General features: G+C 41.2%; 1 protein-coding gene across 2 annotated transcripts in view; it reads right to left on the reverse strand.

Moving 5' to 3' along the window:
- Positions 1-1,567: 1,567 nt before the first annotated feature.
- Positions 1,568-21,031, reverse strand: part of BICD2 (BICD cargo adaptor 2) — a 108,296-nt gene continuing 88,832 nt past the window's right edge. Inside the window, exons 3-8 of one of the 2 annotated variants that reach the window (XM_081320473.1) lie at positions 19,947-20,099; positions 17,149-17,601; positions 13,931-14,953; positions 12,091-12,242; positions 7,503-7,713; positions 1,568-4,090 (exon numbers count right to left, since the gene is read on the reverse strand). In XM_081320473.1, coding sequence (XP_081176599.1) covers positions 4,085-4,090; positions 7,503-7,713; positions 12,091-12,242; positions 13,931-14,953; positions 17,149-17,601; positions 19,947-20,099 — 1,998 coding nt within the window. In that variant the 3' untranslated portion in view covers positions 1,568-4,084. Of the gene's footprint in view, positions 4,091-6,706; positions 7,714-12,090; positions 12,243-13,930; positions 14,954-17,148; positions 17,602-19,946; positions 20,100-21,031 lie in introns of those variants that run through there. The other variant, XM_081320472.1, reaches the window with a different exon arrangement.

Here is a 21,031-nt window from a genome sequence, read left to right on the forward strand (position 1 = left end):
TTGCAATAGTAGTAACACTTTTCATTCTGAGCACTGTCTTCTTCTACTAGAATTCTGGTTCTTGCATAGTTGCTTTCTATCTTAACTCCCTGGGCTTTCAAGCAATAGCTCAGATTTTAGAGACAATTCCAAGATTCTCCTTCCAAAATCACACTAAAATACCCCAAAGTTTCATCATAAAATATAGCAGTGGGTTCCTCTCCAGGATCAACTCCTGTTTTACAAATGGGAGTATTCATGTTTGTGGTGTTTCTGAAATATCCATATACAATTACTATTTCATATACTAGATTTAATTTAGGATATAGCTATATCAATCAAGGAAGCAACTAATGGATCATAGACCGAACCAACCCAAAATTCTTACCTGAGGCACAAAAAACCAAGCTCAAACTATCTTACTTTGGACACATTATACAAAAACCTAGCTCCCTGAAGAAGACTCTAATGCTGGGAAAAAATGGTAGGAAAGAGAAGAGGATGAGCAGCACCAAGATGGATGAACTCAGTGTGACGGGTGCACTGCTGGAAGAACTGAAAGACAAAGTTAGAGACAGATTGTCATGGAGAAAATCTTATCTGTGGAACCACTAAGAGCTGACAATAACTTGGTGGCACATAATCTGTCAATGGCTATATACTATCCCCATTATCAGGAACAGCATGATTGTGACTGCCAGTTCCTAAGAACAGCAGCAGAGAAAATGTTGTATGTTTACAAAGATCATGTGGCTAACCTTTATAGAAAAAGTGTGTTCCTCACTACATATCTCTACACACATCTACTATAATGTAGTTCTAGTTTTGGTATAAAGAACTCAACAACTGTGGCTTAAAAGCCATACTTTACAGCTTAGGGTTATGCAGGCAACTGAATCATAGTTTAGGGTGATATGTGGACTTGACAGGAACAAGATGTGTTTGGACTTTCAATAGACTCATTTACATTTCATTGATTTTACTTCATTTACACTAAACACAAATATGGATCGATGCCAAGATTCTTATTGAAATAAAACTCTCGTTAGCATTCCAGCCATGTTTAGAAACAGGAGAGTCAGAATCTCTTTTCAGAACTTACCTGTTTTGTAAGAACCAAAGCTGATATACAAATATATACTTTAAAAATGTGTACACCAAGAAAACAGATGTAAAAGGTTCTGCTGTATTATCCACTCTGGAACATCATCCTGTAGAGATCAGTCTGGCCTTGAAAACCTGGTTCTATGCTCGAGCCTGTGTGATGCAGCCTGTTTTCTGTTTGTGTTGAATGTATGAAACTTTTTAGATCTTTTTCCCTTGCCTGCCATACCTTATGTGATACTCAGTATGGGATTTTATTAATTTTAATTTTGTTAATCTCCCAGAATTATGCATTTGAGATGTCCATATAAAATATTATCATACTTGTTCAGAGAGCAGACAAACATAGATAGAAATGTTGTAATTGCTTTATACATTAGTCTTATTTCTCTTATTTCGAAACATAGGAAACATAGTAATATTTGTTACTGAATTTTGCAGCTCTCAAAATTCACAATAAATTTCTGTTTAAGCCAATAAACTATAGTGGTTAAAATGTCAGACAGTCTGAGGACACTCTATTTCAAGAGCTCCTATGACGAAAGAAGACTTTGTACCAGTTATTATTAAGTTATCATGTCTTCCCTATTCTTCTGTTCTTTGGGCTATATTTAAAACACAGAACACAAATTCATCCAAAGATAAACAACTTCTAAATTGTTATTGATTTCAGTAAAATATTTCTTTTCAGATCTTTTCATCTGCATCTTTCTTGTAACATATGTAGACTTTTGTAATATATAAAGAACGGAGCATACTTTATAAATTAGCATGTTCTTCAACCAAGTAGTATAATTCAAATTACAAAGTAGCCAGAATTTCTTCCTTCTCCTTTATTGATATTGCCAATGTGACTACCTTTACGCAGATAGATTGCTTTCCTATACAGCATGTACTCTCTTTTGGAATTAACATCGCCCTCTAGACTCCTAAAATTATTGAAATGACACCACAGTTGTTCTTTAATTTCCATGTTCTCCTTTTAAGAATTTACATTAAGTTCTTTGCTCCAGGTCTGTGTAAAAGTTACTTGGCAAGAGTTCATGCATATGACAATAAAATGGAGACCAATCCACCACTAAAAGGAAATGCACATAAAAACATAATACAGTACTTTGACATTCAAATAAATACCCACACAGAGATGTAATTTTAAATGTAATCATACCACTTATAAGTCAATACTGTAACCAAAAAGATGAAAACTTAAGTCCTCACCTTCTAGAACATTTTTTTTCAGCAAACAGAAAGCTTTTTCCCATGACATGATTATAATTTCAACTCTTTTAAAAATTATTTTACATAAAGAGAAAAACTGATTTCTGCTCCTCGCAAGGTTACCAAATTCAATTATTCAAAGTTAGCGTCAACAAATAGCACTGCAGAGACAACTTGTTGATGCACATCTTAATTTCTGTTTCCTGAAATCACAATGAATTAGATAAAACATGCAAGAGAAAAATATTAAATATCTTGCTTTTCTTCTTCACATTTGCAAACAATACTATGGTTAACTGGATCCATCACCGCACAAACCTACCAGAAATCCCAAAACATCCTCTGTACTACAACCACAAATGGATTAATACACCTTGCTTCTTTCGTTCAATAACATTACTTTTGGTTTGCAAAGTATATTTTTGTTTTGTTTACTTTTTTTCTTCTATACCCCTGAATTTGCATGATGAAGTATCATTGACTAACAGAATTTTTTACAATTTGAGCATATGTAGTAGATCTACTCTATAGTAGGTCTACTCATTAATAAATGTGCGAAGGGGAGGTTATATTGCCCTTATTGCTCCACTTGGTAACTAGCTTCCAAAACCATGGTTCTTTATTTCTTGGACGGACTAAGCTAGCTTAAGGATCTCCCTTGAAAATTATTGAAAGGCACTACTGGCAATAATTAAATGAAAAAAGGTGTCGAAGTAGAACACCCTAGCAGTCACCACTTTAGACGTTATCTTTCTAAAATGTAACACAATTTGGCACAATAAAACAAAGTAGTAACAAAAACAATTCCAATTTGGAATTTAAGTGATATCGTTGTATAAAATTCTGTTAACCAATCATACACCATAAGGTTTTCCTAAAACCCAGACATTCTGGAATTTATAGGTAACACTAATATTTATTTTCAAGTGCCTATAATTGTTTCCACCAGAGCAAAGTCAAGTTTTCTTCTTGTTACATTGAACTATTCCTAAGAATAATAATACAATATGAAAAAACCCCAGAATTTGAATACCCTGGATTTCTCAATTAACATGGCAGTTAAAAATCAGTAATTGAAAACATATAAAGCTTAATATTTTATATTAAAAAAGAAAAAAAGATGCTGATACACAGCACTTAGATCGTTTAGCAGAAGTTCTAGTTTGTATTGAAGCTCCTTTCAAAATACAGGTAGAACAATACAATGTAGTATAAAACTCTGCCACAAATGGATGAGGAAAGATCAAGCAGAAGGTCCAAATAGACAGACTATTAGCATAAGTCACTAGATTTTTTTCCCCATTAATATAAACTCTTCTACAAAAAAAGAATAAAAAGATATTAAAGTAAATATCAAAATAGTAAAAGTGCACATGTTTAAACAATCAACTGCTTTTTTTTTTTAAAAAGAAAGCTCTATAATGAAATTAAAAAACACAATTTGAATATTTCTTATGAGCAGAATAAGCTACCATGGCAAGTATTACATTATGAAGTATGTTTCTTCAGCATTTGTAAGTTTTCTTCCTGCAGCAGCACTTCAAAGATAAAGCTTTATTTTTGTTTGTTTCGGACATAACATGCCAAAATAAAAATTTTAAAAAGGCTAAATTAGAACACAGGTTGCATATTGAAAAGAACATATTTTGAACGGAAGGAGGAAGAGAATTCAGTAACAGTGGTTTCCATTCTTTGTGCAACAGGCAACCATCACCTCTAAGCATAACGACACAGGCTAAGATATGAAGTTGTATTGTTGTAATGGCCTTCTCCAGGAACTACTCTACAGCTGGAAGGTGGAAAGTAAAAAAAAAGAAAGAAAGAAAGCAAAAACATTAGATTTTTTTTTAAAAGTTTCACTGTCCAGTTTAAAAAAGGAAACATATAAAGATATAGACAAGAATGTGCTGCAGGACATCTATAACACATTAATTAGTTGAGATGCATCTGTTAGTCTTTTAAAAGCCAATGTAGGTCATGGGTGCTTTTTCAAACACCGAAGTTAATATTTTAATAGGTCACCTGTTAGCCAAAGCTGTGCAGGAAGAAAAGTTTCTTACAACTCCTGAAGCCAAGCTGCTCAAGCGTAAATAAACAATGGCAAATTCACAAGAGAATTGATCAGTGAAGTTGCTGCCTCTTCACAAGCATGCAGGTGAGTCAGTATATCATGCCAGCCAATACAGTGAGCAGTAAAATCACTCAGAAGAGATGTCCCACTTGCAGAGGTAGGTGATGGCTTAGTAAGTTTTCCACGTTGTATTCCAACCCAATAAAAGCAAAAGGAAACATTGGATGCATCGAGTTAATTTTGAAAAATTTAAACCAAGTTAAGTACAAACCCCTTTCAAAGCTTAGACATAAGAGCAAATCACAACTGCTTTTCCCCCCACAAGTCTGTTTCTAAAAATTGAATGTTCAACTAACAAATATAAGGTTGCAGCTGGGCTGCCATTATCTAAGCAGTGCTTCCCAAACTTGGGTAAATTACCCAAAATTGGGTAAAAGTATTTTTTTTCTTTGGGTAATGACACTCAAACCCATTACCCAATCAGAACAGGGACATTCAAATTAAACTGTATTACCTACGTTGGGTCCAAGGGAACTTCTGATAAGCCCTTTGGAGAAATGAAGCGTGGGAAGCATTGCTCTAAGCAGTTATTGTGAGTTCTGAAGACATAGAATGGTTCAAGGACACAGAAGACTAAAGAAAAATAGTAGTGGCAACAATGTAAACAATGAGCAAGTCTACTGAAAATTATAAATATGTTACACTAAACAATACAAGCAATGCACAGTTGCAATTCCAGAACCCTTAAATCTCCCAATTTAATGCCAATTTACCTGAATTTTTACCAATGCAATCTATTTCTTAAAATTTCCTTATCCTAAACCCAAGAAAAGGAGATGCTTGAAAACTGTATTTCATAGATCCCTCTTAACGTGGAAGCAAAAGGTTGCTGCTTCTAATGGAGCAAAATAGCTTAGCCTTTATTATCAATGAAGGGGTTTTGACAAGGCATTTTGCAAGAAGGGGAGCAGAGCTTTAAAAGGCCTTCTGGATTATTGAGCATTAAAAGAGAAAAGCAGGGTGGACCACTGTTAAAAGGCATTCTAAAATATCAAAACCTGGTAAATAGCTACATTAAAGCTCAGATTCAGGAGACTAGAGTGTTTCCTGCAAAAGCAATAATAAAGTGAGGCATGTAGGGCCTATCATTTTAATACTGATCATATGTTTGCCAATCGTCAATAATTCACAATCAGTCTGAATTCAGCAGAACTAATTTCACCTCCTAATTTCTACACTCTTTAGTAAAGAATTTTTCTTTACAACCCATGTTGCGAATATGTTCAGTTTTCTTCCCAGTTTCAAGAAAGACGTAGGCAATTATTGGCTTTTTTTTACTAGGAAAGCCCTCTCTTTATTATTTTACAGTAACATTGCTATATCTCCTAACTACTTCATAGGCTGAGCAGCACTACATAGGAAGGAAGCAGCAGATCATCTAAAAAGAGATAGTAATGTGAGATGAGGCAATACAACACCAAGATTATTATTAGCATGGCTTGAAGGGAGAAGAGGAAGGAAGGAAATATTTCTACATTAGCAGACACAACTGCACGTCCTGCATTACCTTTATATTATTTTAAGCATACAAAGTTATTTGAAAAAAGTACAGTATGAACAGGGCTTTACATTAAAATAATGTTTGAGGCTAGGCACTTTTGAACTATTTTGTTTTTGTTTTAAGTGTGCCTTTTTGTGCTCCTTGGATTTACCACATTTTTTAAAAAAAAACATAATTTTCCCCTCTTGTGTCATTCCCCCATCTTTAGGCACCAATTATGAAGTACACTTTTAAAAAATCTAGTGTATTGAAATTAAGTGGCTGAAAAGGCCCCTTAAAAGTTCAACAAAGTATTTTTAATCAGTGAATAGATCTATGCTAATCTACCTCACAATTAGGCATAACCAAAATAAACTAATTATTTAGTTTCCAGTGCCTAGAATGTAGAGCCCTGTGAAGTGTGTGTTTGCATAAGAAATGCGATTTTGTTTTATTTAAGCAAAACTTAAGAGCTTATTAATACTATCCTATAAAGCTCTAATACTGACAGTTAAGGAGAAACTGCATTGCAACTTGACAATACCAGAACTTACTCCTATTAATTCTATACACATAGATAGCAATAGTGGACTTCCTCTAGGCGTTATGTAACCTCTTTAATTGCAGCAGAAAACAATTATGCAATTGTTCCACTAAAATCAAGGAAAGTTAAATAAGCTTAATGCTAGATAATGTCCAATGTGTAATTCACCCTTCCTCCTAGCATGTTAATTGCCAGAAACTATAATATTTTATCATTGTAGTATAGTATACTGTAGCGTTCTAATTTTCCTTTCCTTAACCATTAGCTTCTCCTCCCAAACAGGCAATATTAAATTGCATATTTTATTTTTTTAATGTGCAATTTTTTAATAGCGTAAGCCCAAAAAGCCAAGCAGGGCTATGAAATAAAGGGCTTCAGAAGGTTGCCTTGTTTCCCATAGTTTGCCTACATATTTAAAACTTAGATAAAAGATTTTTGAATTTTTAGATAATGATAATGACAGCAATCAACCGCTATAGCAGATTTAATCATCTACTTTTAATACTCCCATTGTACTTCTGATTTTAGAAGCTAGATACCATCACTTCTCAAAACTACTAACCAAGGAGACAATTTTGCTATTTCCATCCTTGGAAACAAACTTGCGACTCTGGGAAAAGCATCCCATTTGTGCTAGACAAGCTACAGTTAGTAACAGCAAGTACACTGTACCAGATACGCTCCTTTAGCATTTATCCATAATCCACAAAACCAAAGCCATTCACGGTGGAAACAGCAAATACTCTTCCACCATTAACTTCTTCATAGCCTTTTCCCCACCCATGCTTGTGACTCAGTTACAGTTAAGACCATTGTAATACACCTTGTATTACATGGTTTAACAACATACTAATATAAATCATCACTGCAATATTAATATAGTGGGGATTAATGCTGACATTCAAAAGCACGGATATCAGACGTGTGTTTACAGCTTCCTAATTTCTTCTTTAATCACAACAGATCTTATACTTATCACTGCAAAAAACTTGGTTATTAAGTACAGAGCCTTCTGACTTGTCTCCACATGATCGAACATGACTTACGCTGGGGCTACTACTCTTGGCTTTGGATGCCGATTTTGTGCGCACCCTTTTGGACTGCTCATGATCCAACTCAAGATGTTCAAGGCGCTGGGTCAGGGCCAGCTTTTGCTGAATCGCCATGCGAAGCAGGGAGTTGAGGGTCTTCTTTTCATCTTCAGCTGCAGCAAGCTGGCGTTGCATTTCATCCAGCTGAGTGACATATTCATCACACCTGCAGTGAAAGTGCACTTTTAACAGCAAAGCCTTCAAGCGCTAACACAAGAGAATTGATTCATGTATGCCTTTTAAATACCGTATATACTTGAATATAAGCCGACTCGAATATAAGCCGAGACCCCTAATTTTACCCCCCAAAAATGGTAAAAGTTGGTGACTCGAGTATAAGCCGAGGCTGGGAAATGCAGCAGCTCACCTTATGCTCCTCTCCAGAGATCTTCCCTCAGCAGCGGCCGGCAAAGTAGCTCGCACGCGAAACAAGCCCGGCAGAGGAGCCGGAGCGGCGAGCAGAGGCGCCCGGCCCAGATCCTGCAAGGCCCGGCCGAGACGCGCCCCCAGCAGCGGAGCTGCTCCGGCTCCTCTGCCGGGCTTGTTTTGCATGTGAGCTACTTTGCCTGATGCTGAGAAGACCCGCTTGGGCACTCGGGTTGGTGTCAGTCTCCGCAGGCCCTTCTCGTTTCCAGGAACGTCAAGCGCGCTTGGCTCCCCACCCCCACGGCAGGGCAGGGCAGGGCAGAGACTTGCTCGCCCTTCTGACGGCCCTGAAGAGAAACGAAGGGCTTGCAAACTCCCCGCGAGAAGCTGGGCGAAGCGCGCGGCTGGGCGAGTGTGTGCCTGCGCGCGTATTTACGAAAGAAACGCTCCGAGAGTTCTTCTTTCTCCGCCCCCTTGGGGGGAACTCTAGCGACTACTGTAGCCGCGCTTCTCTTCTCGGCTCCGAAAATAGGGATTTCTACTCTCTCTCTCTCTCTCTCTCCCCTCCCCACCCCGCATTCTCCTGCCTCTTCGATTGCGACAATAAAAGGGCGAAGGGTGCGCTGGTTTCTTCCTCCTTCCTCCCCCCCTCCCCTCCCCTCCCCGATTGTCAGGTGAGGCAGCTGGAGGTCTGGCCGGGAGATTGTAGCCGTTTTGAAACGCCGCGTCTTGAAACGCCCGATCAGCTGATTTTCGGGTGGAAGAGCCGCGGCTTGAATCTGTTTGCATCTGCCTGAATTAGACCGAAACGGCCTGAATTTGACCAGAGTTGCTTTGTAATGGCTGGAGGAACTGCAGAGGAGGTCTTGCCGGGAGATTGTGGCCGTTTTGAAACGCCGCGGCTTGAAACGCCCGATCAGCTGATTTTCGGGGCGGAAAGAGCCACGGCTTGAATCTGCTTGTATTTGTTTGAACTTAACCAGAAACGGCTCGTAATGGCTGGAGGAACTGCGGAGGGAGTGAATGCTCCAGCCTGGAATATTTGGAAAGGCTGGGGGAACCGGATGAACTGCAGCTTAAGCGACTGTTGCCGGAGGAGCCATGGCTTGAAACGCCCCAGTTTTGGGGCAGCGTTTGCTTGTTCCCTCCCTCCCTCCCCTTTCCCTCCTCTCTAAATCCTTCCTTCCTTCCTTCCTTCCTTCCTTCCTTCCTCCCTCCCTCCCTCCCTCCCCTTTCCCTCCTCTCTAAATCCTTCCTTCCTTCCTTCCTTCCTTCCTTCCTTCCTTCCTTCCTTCCTTCCTTCCTTCCTTCCTTCCTTCCCCAGCCCTAATCCGGAAAGTGGAAGGAAAGAAGAGTAAAGGCTGGGCGGAGGAGGAGGGGAAGTGCAACCCTGCACTATTCAGCTCAGTGAAGTCACGCTTGAAACGGCTTGAAACGCCCGATCAGCTGATTTTCGGGGCGGAAAGAGCCACGGCTTGAATCTGCTTGTATTTGTTTGAACTTAACCAGAAACGGCTCGTAATGGCTGGAGGAACTGCGGAGGGAGTGAATGCTCCAGCCTGGAATATTTGGAAAGGCTGGGGGAACCGGATGAACTGCAGCTTAAGCGACTGTTCCCGGAGGAGCCATGGCTTGAAACGCCCCAGTTTTGGGGCAGCGTTTGCTTGTTCCCTCCCTCCCTCCCTCCCTCCCTCCCTCCCTCCCCTTTCCCTCCTCTCTAAATCCTTCCTTCCTTGCTGGTTAAGTTCAAACAAATACAAGCAGATTCAAGCCGTGGCTCTTTCCGCCCCGAAAATCAGCTGATCGGGCGTTTCAAGCCGTTTCAAGCGTGACTTCACTGAGCTGAATAGTGCAGGGTTGCACTTCCCCTCCTCCTCCGCCCAGCCTTTACTCTTCTTTCCTTCCACTTTCCGGATTAGGGCTGGGGAAGGAAGGAAGGAAGGAAGGAAGGAAGGAAGGAAGGAAGGAAGGAAGGAAGGAAGGAAGGAAGGAAGGAAGGAAGGATTTAGAGAGGAGGGAAAGGGGAGGGAGGGAGGGAGGGAGGGAGGAAGGAAGGAAGGAAGGAAGGAAGGAAGGATTTAGAGAGGAGGGAAAGGGGAGGGAGGGAGGGAACAAGCAAACGCTGCCCCAAAACTGGGGCGTTTCAAGCCATGGCTCCTCCGGCAACAGTCGCTTAAGCTGCAGTTCATCCGGTTCCCCCAGCCTTTCCAAATATTCCAGGCTGGAGCATTCACTCCCTCCGCAGTTCCTCCAGCCATTACGAGCCGTTTCTGGTTAAGTTCAAACAAATACAAGCAGATTCAAGCCGTGGCTCTTTCCGCCCCGAAAATCAGCTGATCGGGCGTTTCAAGCCGCGGCGTTTCAAAACGGCCACAATCTCCCGGCAAGACCTCCTCTGCAGTTCCTCCAGCCATTACAAAGCAACTCTGGTCAAATTCAGGCCGTTTCGGTCTAATTCAGGCAGATGCAAACAGATTCAAGCCGCGGCTCTTCCACCCGAAAATCAGCTGATCGGGCGTTTCAAGACGCGGCGTTTCAAAACGGCTACAATCTCCCGGCCAGACCTCCAGCTGCCTCACCTGACAATCGGGGAGGGGAGGGGAGGGGGGGAGGAAGGAGGAAGAAACCAGCGCACCCTTCGCCCTTTTATTGTCGCAATCGAAGAGGCAGGAGAATGCGGGGTGGGGAGGGGAGAGAGAGAGAGAGAGAGAGTAGAAATCCCTATTTTCGGAGCCGAGAAGAGAAGCGCGGCTACAGTAGTCGCTAGAGTTCCCCCCAAGGGGGCGGAGAAAGAAGAACTCTCGGAGCGTTTCTTTCGTAAATACGCGCGCAGGCACACACTCGCCCAGCCGCGCGCTTCGCCCAGCTTCTCGCGGGGAGTTTGCAAGCCCTTCGTTTCTCTTCAGGGCCGTCAGAAGGGCGAGCAAGTCTCTGCCCTGCCCTGCCCTGCCGTGGGGGTGGGGAGCCAAGCGCGCTTGACGTTCCTGGAAACGAGAAGGGCCTGCGGAGACTGACACCAACCCGAGTGCCCAAGCGGGTCTTCTCAGCATCAGGCAAAGTAGCTCACATGCAAAACAAGCCCGGCAGAGGAGCCGGAGCAGCTCCGCTGCTGGGGGCGCGTCTCGGCCGGGCCTTGCAGGATCTGGGCCGGGCGCCTCTGCTCGCCGCTCCGGCTCCTCTGCCGGGCTTGTTTCGCATGTGATTCTGGGCCAGGTGCTGCTGAGGGCGAGCAGAGGCGCCCGGGCAACCCCAGCAGCGTCAGGCAAAGTAGCTCGGCCGCGCGCAAGTCCTCGGTAAGTTCTTTTTTTTTTGTTGACTGGAGTATAAGCCGAAGTGGATTTTTTCAGCCCAAAAAGTGGGCTGAAAAATTCGGCTTATACTCAAGTATATACGGTACATTTATAACTCGTAAGAATAGTCTATTCACATGTGTGGGGTGTAGACAGGTTATATAGAGTGTGCAATATTGGTGTTCCCAAGCTCCAGAGAATCTCTTGAAAACTAGATTGAGTGGCTATGATGCTTGAAGAGGAAAGAGAATGCAAAGGGTTCACATTAACTAAATGGTGTTACTATATTGTACTAGTATGGCGCCGACTTGCCTTCTGAACAAGGAATCCCGACTTTCACATACAAAAATCAAACTACGGTATTCCTTTTAATTATTAAATAAGAAATAGATCTTATGCTAAATTACAACTGCTTTATTTATATTCGTATTTTTTAAAAAATCTGGAAGCTAGAAAGAGCCCTTAGAAGCATTGTGAGAGGGGCACCAGCCCTTGCAGGTTTTGAAAACAATATTTCTCTTATTAATTACAGCTGATTTATGCCTTCATTTTCAGAAGGATGTAAGTTGCCATTTTTTAATTTGCTTAAAAGAAAAACCATGAATACTGAATCTGCTACATTTCTCTTATTGGGAGCGGGGTTGCTTTCCTGTTTCAGACAGGATAGATACAGCTTCATGGATTTGTGTGTGTGTGTGTGTGTGTATAAGATACATACAATCTATGTAATTGAAATTAATATCTGAAGAAGAAACAATGAGTATTCAAGCTATCTTTCCCAGAGCCCAGCCCACCCCCACTAACTCGGTTTTGTGTAATTTTAAGGTGACTACTATAAAGTGTACATACAATTTTATTTCCTGTAACCATCTTTTGTTAAATTTTACCTGGTAGCAAACATGGCCCTCAGAGAAGAGAAAGTAGCAGCATCTTCTTTTAAAGCTTTGAGTTCATTGCGCAGCTTCATCATTGTTTCCGTAACCATTGCCTTTTCATTTTCGTACTTGCTTTTCAAGTTTGCAAGGGCAACTTCTGCTGTCTGATTGTTTCCCAAAATGAGCAAAAGAAAAGATTCACCATTATTGTAAGCGTCTATAAGGCAGTCAGATAAAGGGGATGTTAATGTATTCACACTCCCTGACAAAGACTTCATAATGCAGGCAATTAATCCAATGAACAATTAAACTACAATTCATTATTTCTGAAGATGCTTTTGATATGTAAATCTAAGAAAGAAACAACAATGTTAGTGGTAGGAGTTCATTGGGGAATTGCCTTGTAATAGCAACATTTTACCCAAACCCTTCTTTCCAATGATGTCTGCAATGGAAGTGTCAAAGAAACGGCACAAACAAAAAGATTTCTGTTGTTATGCTTCTTCCACCATCTTACCGCTTTGATTTTCACCAGGCCTACTCCTTCCAACAGTGTAGGTGCTTCTACCACCTACACTGATGGGATTCAGAAACAAGGAAAGAGAAATGAATTCTGATACTGCGAACCTTTCTTAATTTCCTACTTCATAAACAATAACAACAAAATGTCTTCAATAAGCACGCAAACCAACATTCTTTACTTCCTGTCTAACAACTTCTATTCTTTTCTTATTGCTTTTCTTATTGCTACTCAGACTATTCACTGATAAATCCATCCTTTAAGATATGTCTAAGCTATGTAAGTTGCCAAACATTTTGGGGGGAGTGGGGAAGAGAGAATATTTATTTCTGACTACTTTACCCTTATTATACATACATTTATATATTTTGGTCTTGCCTTCTCCTCAGTAACCTTTTCTTTAAATTATTATTCATCAAAAGTGATTTGTCCTTCTCTGCATCTTTTCCAGTTTGTTACTTTCAATTTAGATGGATCAATTTAGACTTCATGATAATTTGTTTATTTCAATAAGACTTCATGATAATTTGTTTATTTCAATAAGACTAACAAAATACCCCCCCCACACACACACACACCAAAATGGCTATGCAGGCAATCAGAGCGACTGACCCAGAATTAAGAAGAGTGGATTATAGAAGAACTTTTCTTCCAAGAAAGGATGATGGACCTTCTGGGAACAGGTTTCTATGATACCATATTGAACCATATTCTGCGTAATGTAATGTCAATTATATTAGGTAAATGTAAAGGTTCCCCCGCACATGTGTGCTAGTCGTTTCCGACTCTAGGGGCCGGTGCTCATCTCCATTTCAAAGCCTAAGAGCCAGCACTTGTCTGAGGACATCTCCGTGGCCATGTGGCCGGCATGACTAGACGCCAAAGGCGCACGGAACGCTGTTACCTTCCCACTGTAGTGGTCCCTATTTTTCTACTTGCATTTTTTACGTGCTTTCGAACTGCTAGGTTGGCAGAAGCTGGGACAAGTAACAGGCGCTCACTCTGCTACGTGGCACTCGGGATTTGACCCGCCAAACTGCCGACCATCTGATCAACAAGCTCAGCGTCCTAACCCACTGAGCCACCGCGTCCCTCAATTATATTAAGAGCTGACAATTATCTGGGGGAATGAAATAGCAACTGATTCTTACAAAAAGAGCAATGAGTGAGCTACTGTAATTACATTTCTAAAAGATGTATATATGTATACATCTAGATGTATACATATACATGTACATATACACATACACACACACATTCTAGATGTATATGTGTCTGTGTGTGTGTATGCTGAATCCTTTCTCTTTGTAATCTAAATAGTGTAAAGCTCACCTGTTTGTTGGCCTTTAGTACAGTCCTCAGTGTTGCAATCTGTTCTCTCTTGGTGCTTAGCAAAGACTTCAGCTTCAGAATTTCTTCCATAAGTGTCTCTTTATCTTTGTCCACCACTGGCCCAAGTTCCTGGGTAGTCACCCGCTGCCGCGACAGCTCAGTTGTTCTGTCTACTGCTGCCTGCAAATGCTTGATCTGATCACGGATTATGGCAATCAGGTTGTAAACGTTCATAGGTTCCTTCCGGGATACCTCAGATACTGGTGAAGGGAGGGATGAAACTGGTGAAGGACTGCTTTCACCACTCCCGGTTTCTGATTTCCCCAAGTCTATCGACAACAAACCTTTAGAGAGCAGGATTGGTGATCTGTGGCCTTTGACCTCCGGACTGGTATGTCCTCCTTTGCCCTGCTTGTAGTAATCTAGCATCACTCTGTTGGGGGTTTCATTGTTGCACATGCATACATGATGATATAAGTTGGCTAATTCTTCGCTGAAGGTAACCAGCTCATCTTGGGCTACACTGAGGCTGCCCTGGGTTTCCCCAGCAACATCAGTGACTTTCCTGAGTTCCTTCTCCAATCTGATGACCTGCTCCCTATCTTGCCTACTAGACTTGTCCAAAGAGCCGATCTTTTCCGTCAGGGCTTGGGTTTCCGTCTCGTACCTGCCCTTATCTTCTTCGTACTTGGATTCACATTCCTCATATTTAGCCTTGAGAGCTTTAAGTTCCTCTTTCAAGTCACTGATTTCTGCCACAGCTACTTTATACTTGCACTCCAGGATCTCTGGGTCGTTGATGTCCACCTCATAATAATCTCCGTCTTCATGGCTATCTCGGTCTTTCTCATTGTCGAGAGCCGACTGACGTTCCTTGCTGACCTGGAGTTTTCTCATAGCATTGAGGTTCTCCGTTAGCCTGCCGACTTTCTCATGCTGCTCAGAAAGGGCACCCCGGGTGTTCTCCAGTTGTTTTTGTGATTCTTGGAGCGTAGACAACAAATTCATTTTTTCCCTCTCCATCTGTAATGAAAAATAACTATTATTTTCTGAACTCATACTGTATCTGTTCCGGTAAAGCAGCCTCGCATAAATGAAAAATCTAAATTTGGCACCTGGCATTTACAGTTAAATCTAACAAGGAATATTACTATAGGATTATTAATCTAAATGTTTTAAGCTATTATTTCCAGAATGTGGAATCATTAACCTACATTAACCTACAGATGACCTCCAAGGTCCCTTCCAATTTTACTATTATGATTATGATTATAAGTCTTACTTTGTACAATTGCTATTTGTATTTTACAATGAAATATGTTCCAAGTTATAGGCATCTACAGTACTGGGATTGAAAATGCATTCAAATGTTAAGGATAAATGTATTACCATGTTTCCCCAAAAGAAACAGGCCTCTGGAGGGCCGCGGAAGCAATCCCCAGCCTCACTTCCAGGCAGCAGTGGCCTGAAAAAGGCCTCCAATGCCTGGATCCGGCCTCCGGAGGCACACAGAAGAGTCCCCCGGCCTCAGATCCGGGCAGCAGCAGGAACTGCAGCAGAGAGGAGACAGATCTTTTCAAGGTGAGTTCAGCCTGCCATGAAAGGAGGAGGAAGCATGAGGTATCTTAGTGGGTCGGGGCAGCCTTGGGGGCCTGTTCCATCACTAGGCCCTCCATGGCCTTCCCCACCCTGAGATGCCTCATGTTCACTTAATGAGCCACATGCTTTTTAACAAGCAGGGAGTGACCTCGTTCAATGTACGAGATCCATTCCCACACATTTTTGAGTTACGAATGGAATTGGCAGGCTCCATTACATTCATAACTGGAGGACTACCTTTATAAGTCTATCATGGTAACATGATGTCTTGCTTAACGACTGCATCCCTTATCAAAGGAGTTGCTGGTCCCAATTGTGACCATTAAGTGAGGACTACCTGGATATTAGGGACATGGTGGCTCAGTGGGTTAGGACGCTGAGCCTGTTGATCAGAAGGTCGGCAGTTTGGCGGGTCAAATCCCGAGTGCCGCGTAACAGAGTGAGCGCCTGTTACTCATCCTAGCTTCTGCCAACCTAGCAGTTCAAAAGCATGTAAAAAATGCAAGTAGAAAAATAGGGACCACTACGGTGGGAAGGTAACAGCATTCCGTGCGCCTTTGGCGTCCAGTCATGCTGGCCACATGACCACGGAGATGTCCTCGGACAAGCGCTGGCTCTTCGGCTTTGAAACAGAGATGAGCACTGGCCCCTAGAGTCGGAAACTACTAGCACGCATGTGCGGGGGAACCTTTACCTTTACCTTTTTACTTGGATATTATATACTGATTATATAAGTAAAGCCAATCCATATCAGTTTAACTGATCAAAGGAAATTCTACTACCTATTATGATAAACATCTATTTTTGTAATGTTCATTAATACTTTTCCATGAGATAAAGATGTGCAAAATGAAATAGCTTTCTCTTCAAACAAAATAATTGCTTGGAATTTGCATGAAATATTTTTATTCTTTAAAATGATACTTAGGGAAAACTAAGACAACCTAGAAAATAATATATTGTGAATGCAAACTATTTAAAATGCCTTTAAATATTTATTTCAGCAATGTTGAAAAATGTAGTCAACGTTACGAAGTTTTATGTGGTCTCATGAGCATCCATGTTTGGGATTTTTAATTAATTTTTTCTGCATTTAACACTTAAAATTTTCCCCTCTTTATTACAAAACCAAAATAAAACTTAAAATGTTGGGTAATTTGTATGAAAAAAAGTTTGGATCTCATGAGATTTCAACTAACCCATATAAATTATTTAATTTAATCTCAATATCAGTGGACATAAATTACAGGTGCGAAATGTGCTTTCCTGTAATGTTAGAAATTTACAAAAGTAAACATCAGGGCTGTCCAAATAAAATCAATTATCAGTGGACTTCAAATTTTAACAGATTTATACTTTATGGTAACCGAAAGCATTATTTTCCTAAAAAGTGTAGAAAGTAGTAAGACATACCACATTTGAAACTTTTTTGAACACAGGGTATTCTATTTGCCATTTCAAATAGAGCCAATATAAAAGATGTATTAAAACTGAATACTACAGTTCACTTCAGCAACCTCAATGAAACAGAATCTCCAACCAGTACATATTTTTGGAAAAGCTCAATTTTAAGAAATTGATATACACGTATTGAAGGAATAGATAAAGTAGTGACTTACTTGCACTAGCTGCTGTTTCAGCTTTTGTATCTCAGATAGATTTAGCTCGCTCAGAAGATCATTCACCAAACTAGGGGCTGGAGGGAAGCTATCGGGTTTTTTGGGTGTTGATGCTTTGTTACTGCCATGGTTGATTTTACTCAGGCAATTTGGTTCAAAGCCATTCACAATCTCGTCATTATTGGGCTCGGTGGTTTCATCACTAAATTTCAATCCATCCAAAGAGATGTTCAAATGGCTGGTATACATGGAGTCATTGATATTCATGTAATGAGATAATTCTTTCCGAAGGTTATTCTTCTGCTCGCGTTCTGTCTTCAGGGTTTCCAAGGCTTCTTCAATCTGGCGTTCAGATATCTCTTTCAATCTTATGGCATCTTCTAACTGACTGTTCAGGAATTCTGTAACCTCTTCTAGTCTTTTGATTTCATGCTTCAGCCCTTCAAATTCCACCTGTGACAGAAAAGTTGTCACTAAAATACCTGATAGCAAGCATGAAAGAGGGAATGTTAAAATGTTCCACTTGAAGTAGTAAAAGCTCTAGAACAGACATGTCAAACACAAGGCCCGGGGGCCAGATCCGGCCCGTGAAGTGGTTTCATGCGGCCCACGAAGCCATCCTGGAAAAAGTGAGGGAACGGCCCCCACTGCCTTGGCCCTGGCCTAGAGACCCTCCTTCTGCCAGAGACCCTCAGATCTGTCCCACTCCTGCCTGGACCCCCATAGGCACCCTTGATGCGAACAATGTAGAGCTGACCACGCCCACCGAGTAGGCCATACGCACTTTAGCCATGCCCACCCAGTAGGCCATGCCCACCCAGACCACACCCACCTGGGCCCCTGAGGGTAACCGCAATGCTGATGCGGCCCTCAATGAAATTGAGTTTGACACTCCTGCTCTAGAAAAAACAAGGAAAAAATAGAAGGATGGCGTGGAGCTTCAAACTCTTTTTGTAATGCTTCCTCATTTTTACCTTCCTAATACCAATACCAGAAAGTTATTGTATCTTTGTGCTCTTAATTAAAATTTGTTCTCCCTTACCTATGACTTTTCCTCTGAATTATTTTATATACTATAATTTTATACTACGTTATAAAATGTGTCACTTTTGAAAATCAAATACATATGAAATCTCAGGTCAGTTTCTATTCATCGCAATAAACCCTGCAAATTACATAAGGAATAAAATTGAATCTAACACACAATACCCATCCTAGAGGTCACTACCCTTAAAATACATCAGGTAATAAGAGGATAGTACTCGTTGTGCTTAATGAACTGGATGCTGGATCATAAAAGCATATGCCGCAACAAATTTGTAAGTTTTTAGGACACAAAGCTCAATGTTAACTTTACTAAAACAGATTGAAACAATGCCTTTTCCACCCAATATGTTACTGTTGCTTGTGTTCTTTTTCTCTCCTATGCCTTTAAGAATAACCCAAGTTTCATCAAGAGAGAATATTCTAAACCAGAGGTCTCCAACCTTTCTGGGCTTGAGGACCGGAGGGAAGGAGAGCTGCTTCAAAACTGGTGTGCGTGCGTGCACGTACGTGGCCATGCACACTGGCACAGGACTAGCAGCCCCGTTCATGTACGCAGCATGCGCTGGCACCGTATGCACGCAGAAACGACCACACACCCCCTCCACAGCGGCTAGTGACACATGCGCAAATGGGCTGCAGACACCTGCCCCTCACTAGCATTCCTGTTCGCGCCTGTGTGCATGTGCAAATAGGGCAGCGGGCGCTAGCGCGAGTGGGGGGAAATGCACGCCCACGCATGTGTGCACCAGCCAGCCGTTTCCGTGGCCCGCTGGCCAAGAGGCCACAGGCCATAGGTTGGGGACCCCTGTTCTAAACTGATTTAAAAAGGAAAGTTTTATTTTGGATTTTATGTATGTTTTAGCCAAGTGTATTGTGGGTGGATTTTGTCTGTCTGTAAACCATAAGGTATGCCTATCTGCAAAAGCCTACTTATTTCTGTCCTCAAGTTTGTTTGTGTGTATGCATGCATGCATGTGTGTGTGTGTGTGCATGCACGCGCGTGCACATACACTTTCTCCTGTTGGCTCTCTTCAGTATAGAAGTGGGGAAATAGCCTCTCTTTCCCAACAATATATTTAAAACTTGGACTTTCCAAACTCTGCCTGCAAGCTATCCACCCCACCCCACTGCCTTCCCTGAAAGGTGTTGATCCTAACCAAAGTGTCCTAAGCGGTTGGGAGCAGGGGCTAAGGCATTCCTTTCAATATGTAATCTCTATTGTGGACAACTATTCGTCTGAAATGATGTAGGGTCTCCTGCAGGGGATTAGACCAGGAGACCTCCAAGGTCCTTTCCAACTCTGTTATTCTATGTTCTGTGTTGCAAAAAAACAAACAAAAGGCAAATGAAAAAAGATAAAAGCTTTATAGTGTGGGGCAACTTTACAATTTTGAAATTTTGAAAGCTTGTGGTGGACTCATTTATACATGGCTGCCTACTTCCTAAATGATTACAGCTGCAGGAAAATACAGTGAGATGCCCCCCTAGGATGTGTTCTACTGTCTAGAGAGCGCTTTGTGATGAAAATGGGCAGGAGTCTTGCTTCACAACTTGCCAGCTGCTACTTTCCAGCTTCTTCCCTAAAAGAGCCTGGCGGACACCAAGGGAAGTATCTGGCAGTGCAATAGTATCTGGGCACACTCATTATTTACCACTTTCCTCACAAAGCTATGAAATTTTGAGGCATTGGACACAAGTTACATGCTCCCCTCACCCACAACCAAGCAAGATAATAACTTGACAATACTCACTTGATTCTGTTTCAGAACAGACACTTGTTTCTGAAGGCAGATGTTCTCTTCCTCAAGTTCAGTGTAATCTTGCAGCAAGCGAGATTCTCGGAATTTATACTCTTTGATGTCATCTCGTAAGCGACCTCTCTGGATCTCAACATTTTGATTAATCTGTAAGACATGTACTAGCATTAAATATTTTTTATCTTTTCTATGAGTACATGACCTAAAACTTGTGATCTTGTAGAGAAGCAGACAAGGTAAGGCAATAATATTATTATTTTAAACTTTTTAAAATATATATGTCTATCCTGCCTTTCAGGGTAACATTCCTCCCAGAAGATTATAAATTAAAATAAAATAAAATAAGTGGGAAATAGGAAATAAACATTCAATAAATGTTATTTAAAAGTAAAGTCCTTTCTAGAAACTTTATGGTATGATGGGAAAATCCAGCTGGGTAGGTGCTTCTGTTAACTTCCTCCCTTCCTCTCTTACTACTGAGAGATACTTTCATGGCTAAATAATCCTATACCTTTCAGGCAATATATTATTTGCAATGTTAATTTTTTCACATTCCTATTTACATAAAAATTGGGAAGTGCCTATATGCCAGTCTTCCTAGGTAGATTACACAGGAAATACTACTGGATGAGCTAATTCTATTTTATTGTCAGGCTACATTAACTGAATCCTGCAAGTCTGAAAATACACATCTCCTGCAATCTCTTTTACAACCTGAGAAACAAGGGAGGGTCCCTTTTGAGCCTCTTGCTCTGCCCACTCTCTAGCTTCAGGCTGTGCTCTCTCTTATCTAACCATTTCCTAGGCAACATCTATTCATCCCTTTCCCAAGATCTTTCGCATTACACTGTGTATACTATTTCCTAGCTTAATATTTCTGAGCATTATTGTAGAACTATATGGGATAGTTGCTATTGTACAGGCCTCCCTTCTGCAAAGTTTTCCTACCCAATCAATGCTGCAGCTGCATTGACAGGGGATATTCCCAGAATGATCATATTGATAAATTTTAATTGCTTCCACTGGGCAGAAGATGGCTCAGGAATTTATTGTGTCTCTGGCAGCCCTGGACCTGACCC

This window comes from Vipera berus (genome assembly GCF_964194415.1).
Source record: "Vipera berus genome assembly, chromosome: 2".
NCBI lineage: Eukaryota > Metazoa > Chordata > Lepidosauria > Squamata > Viperidae > Vipera > Vipera berus.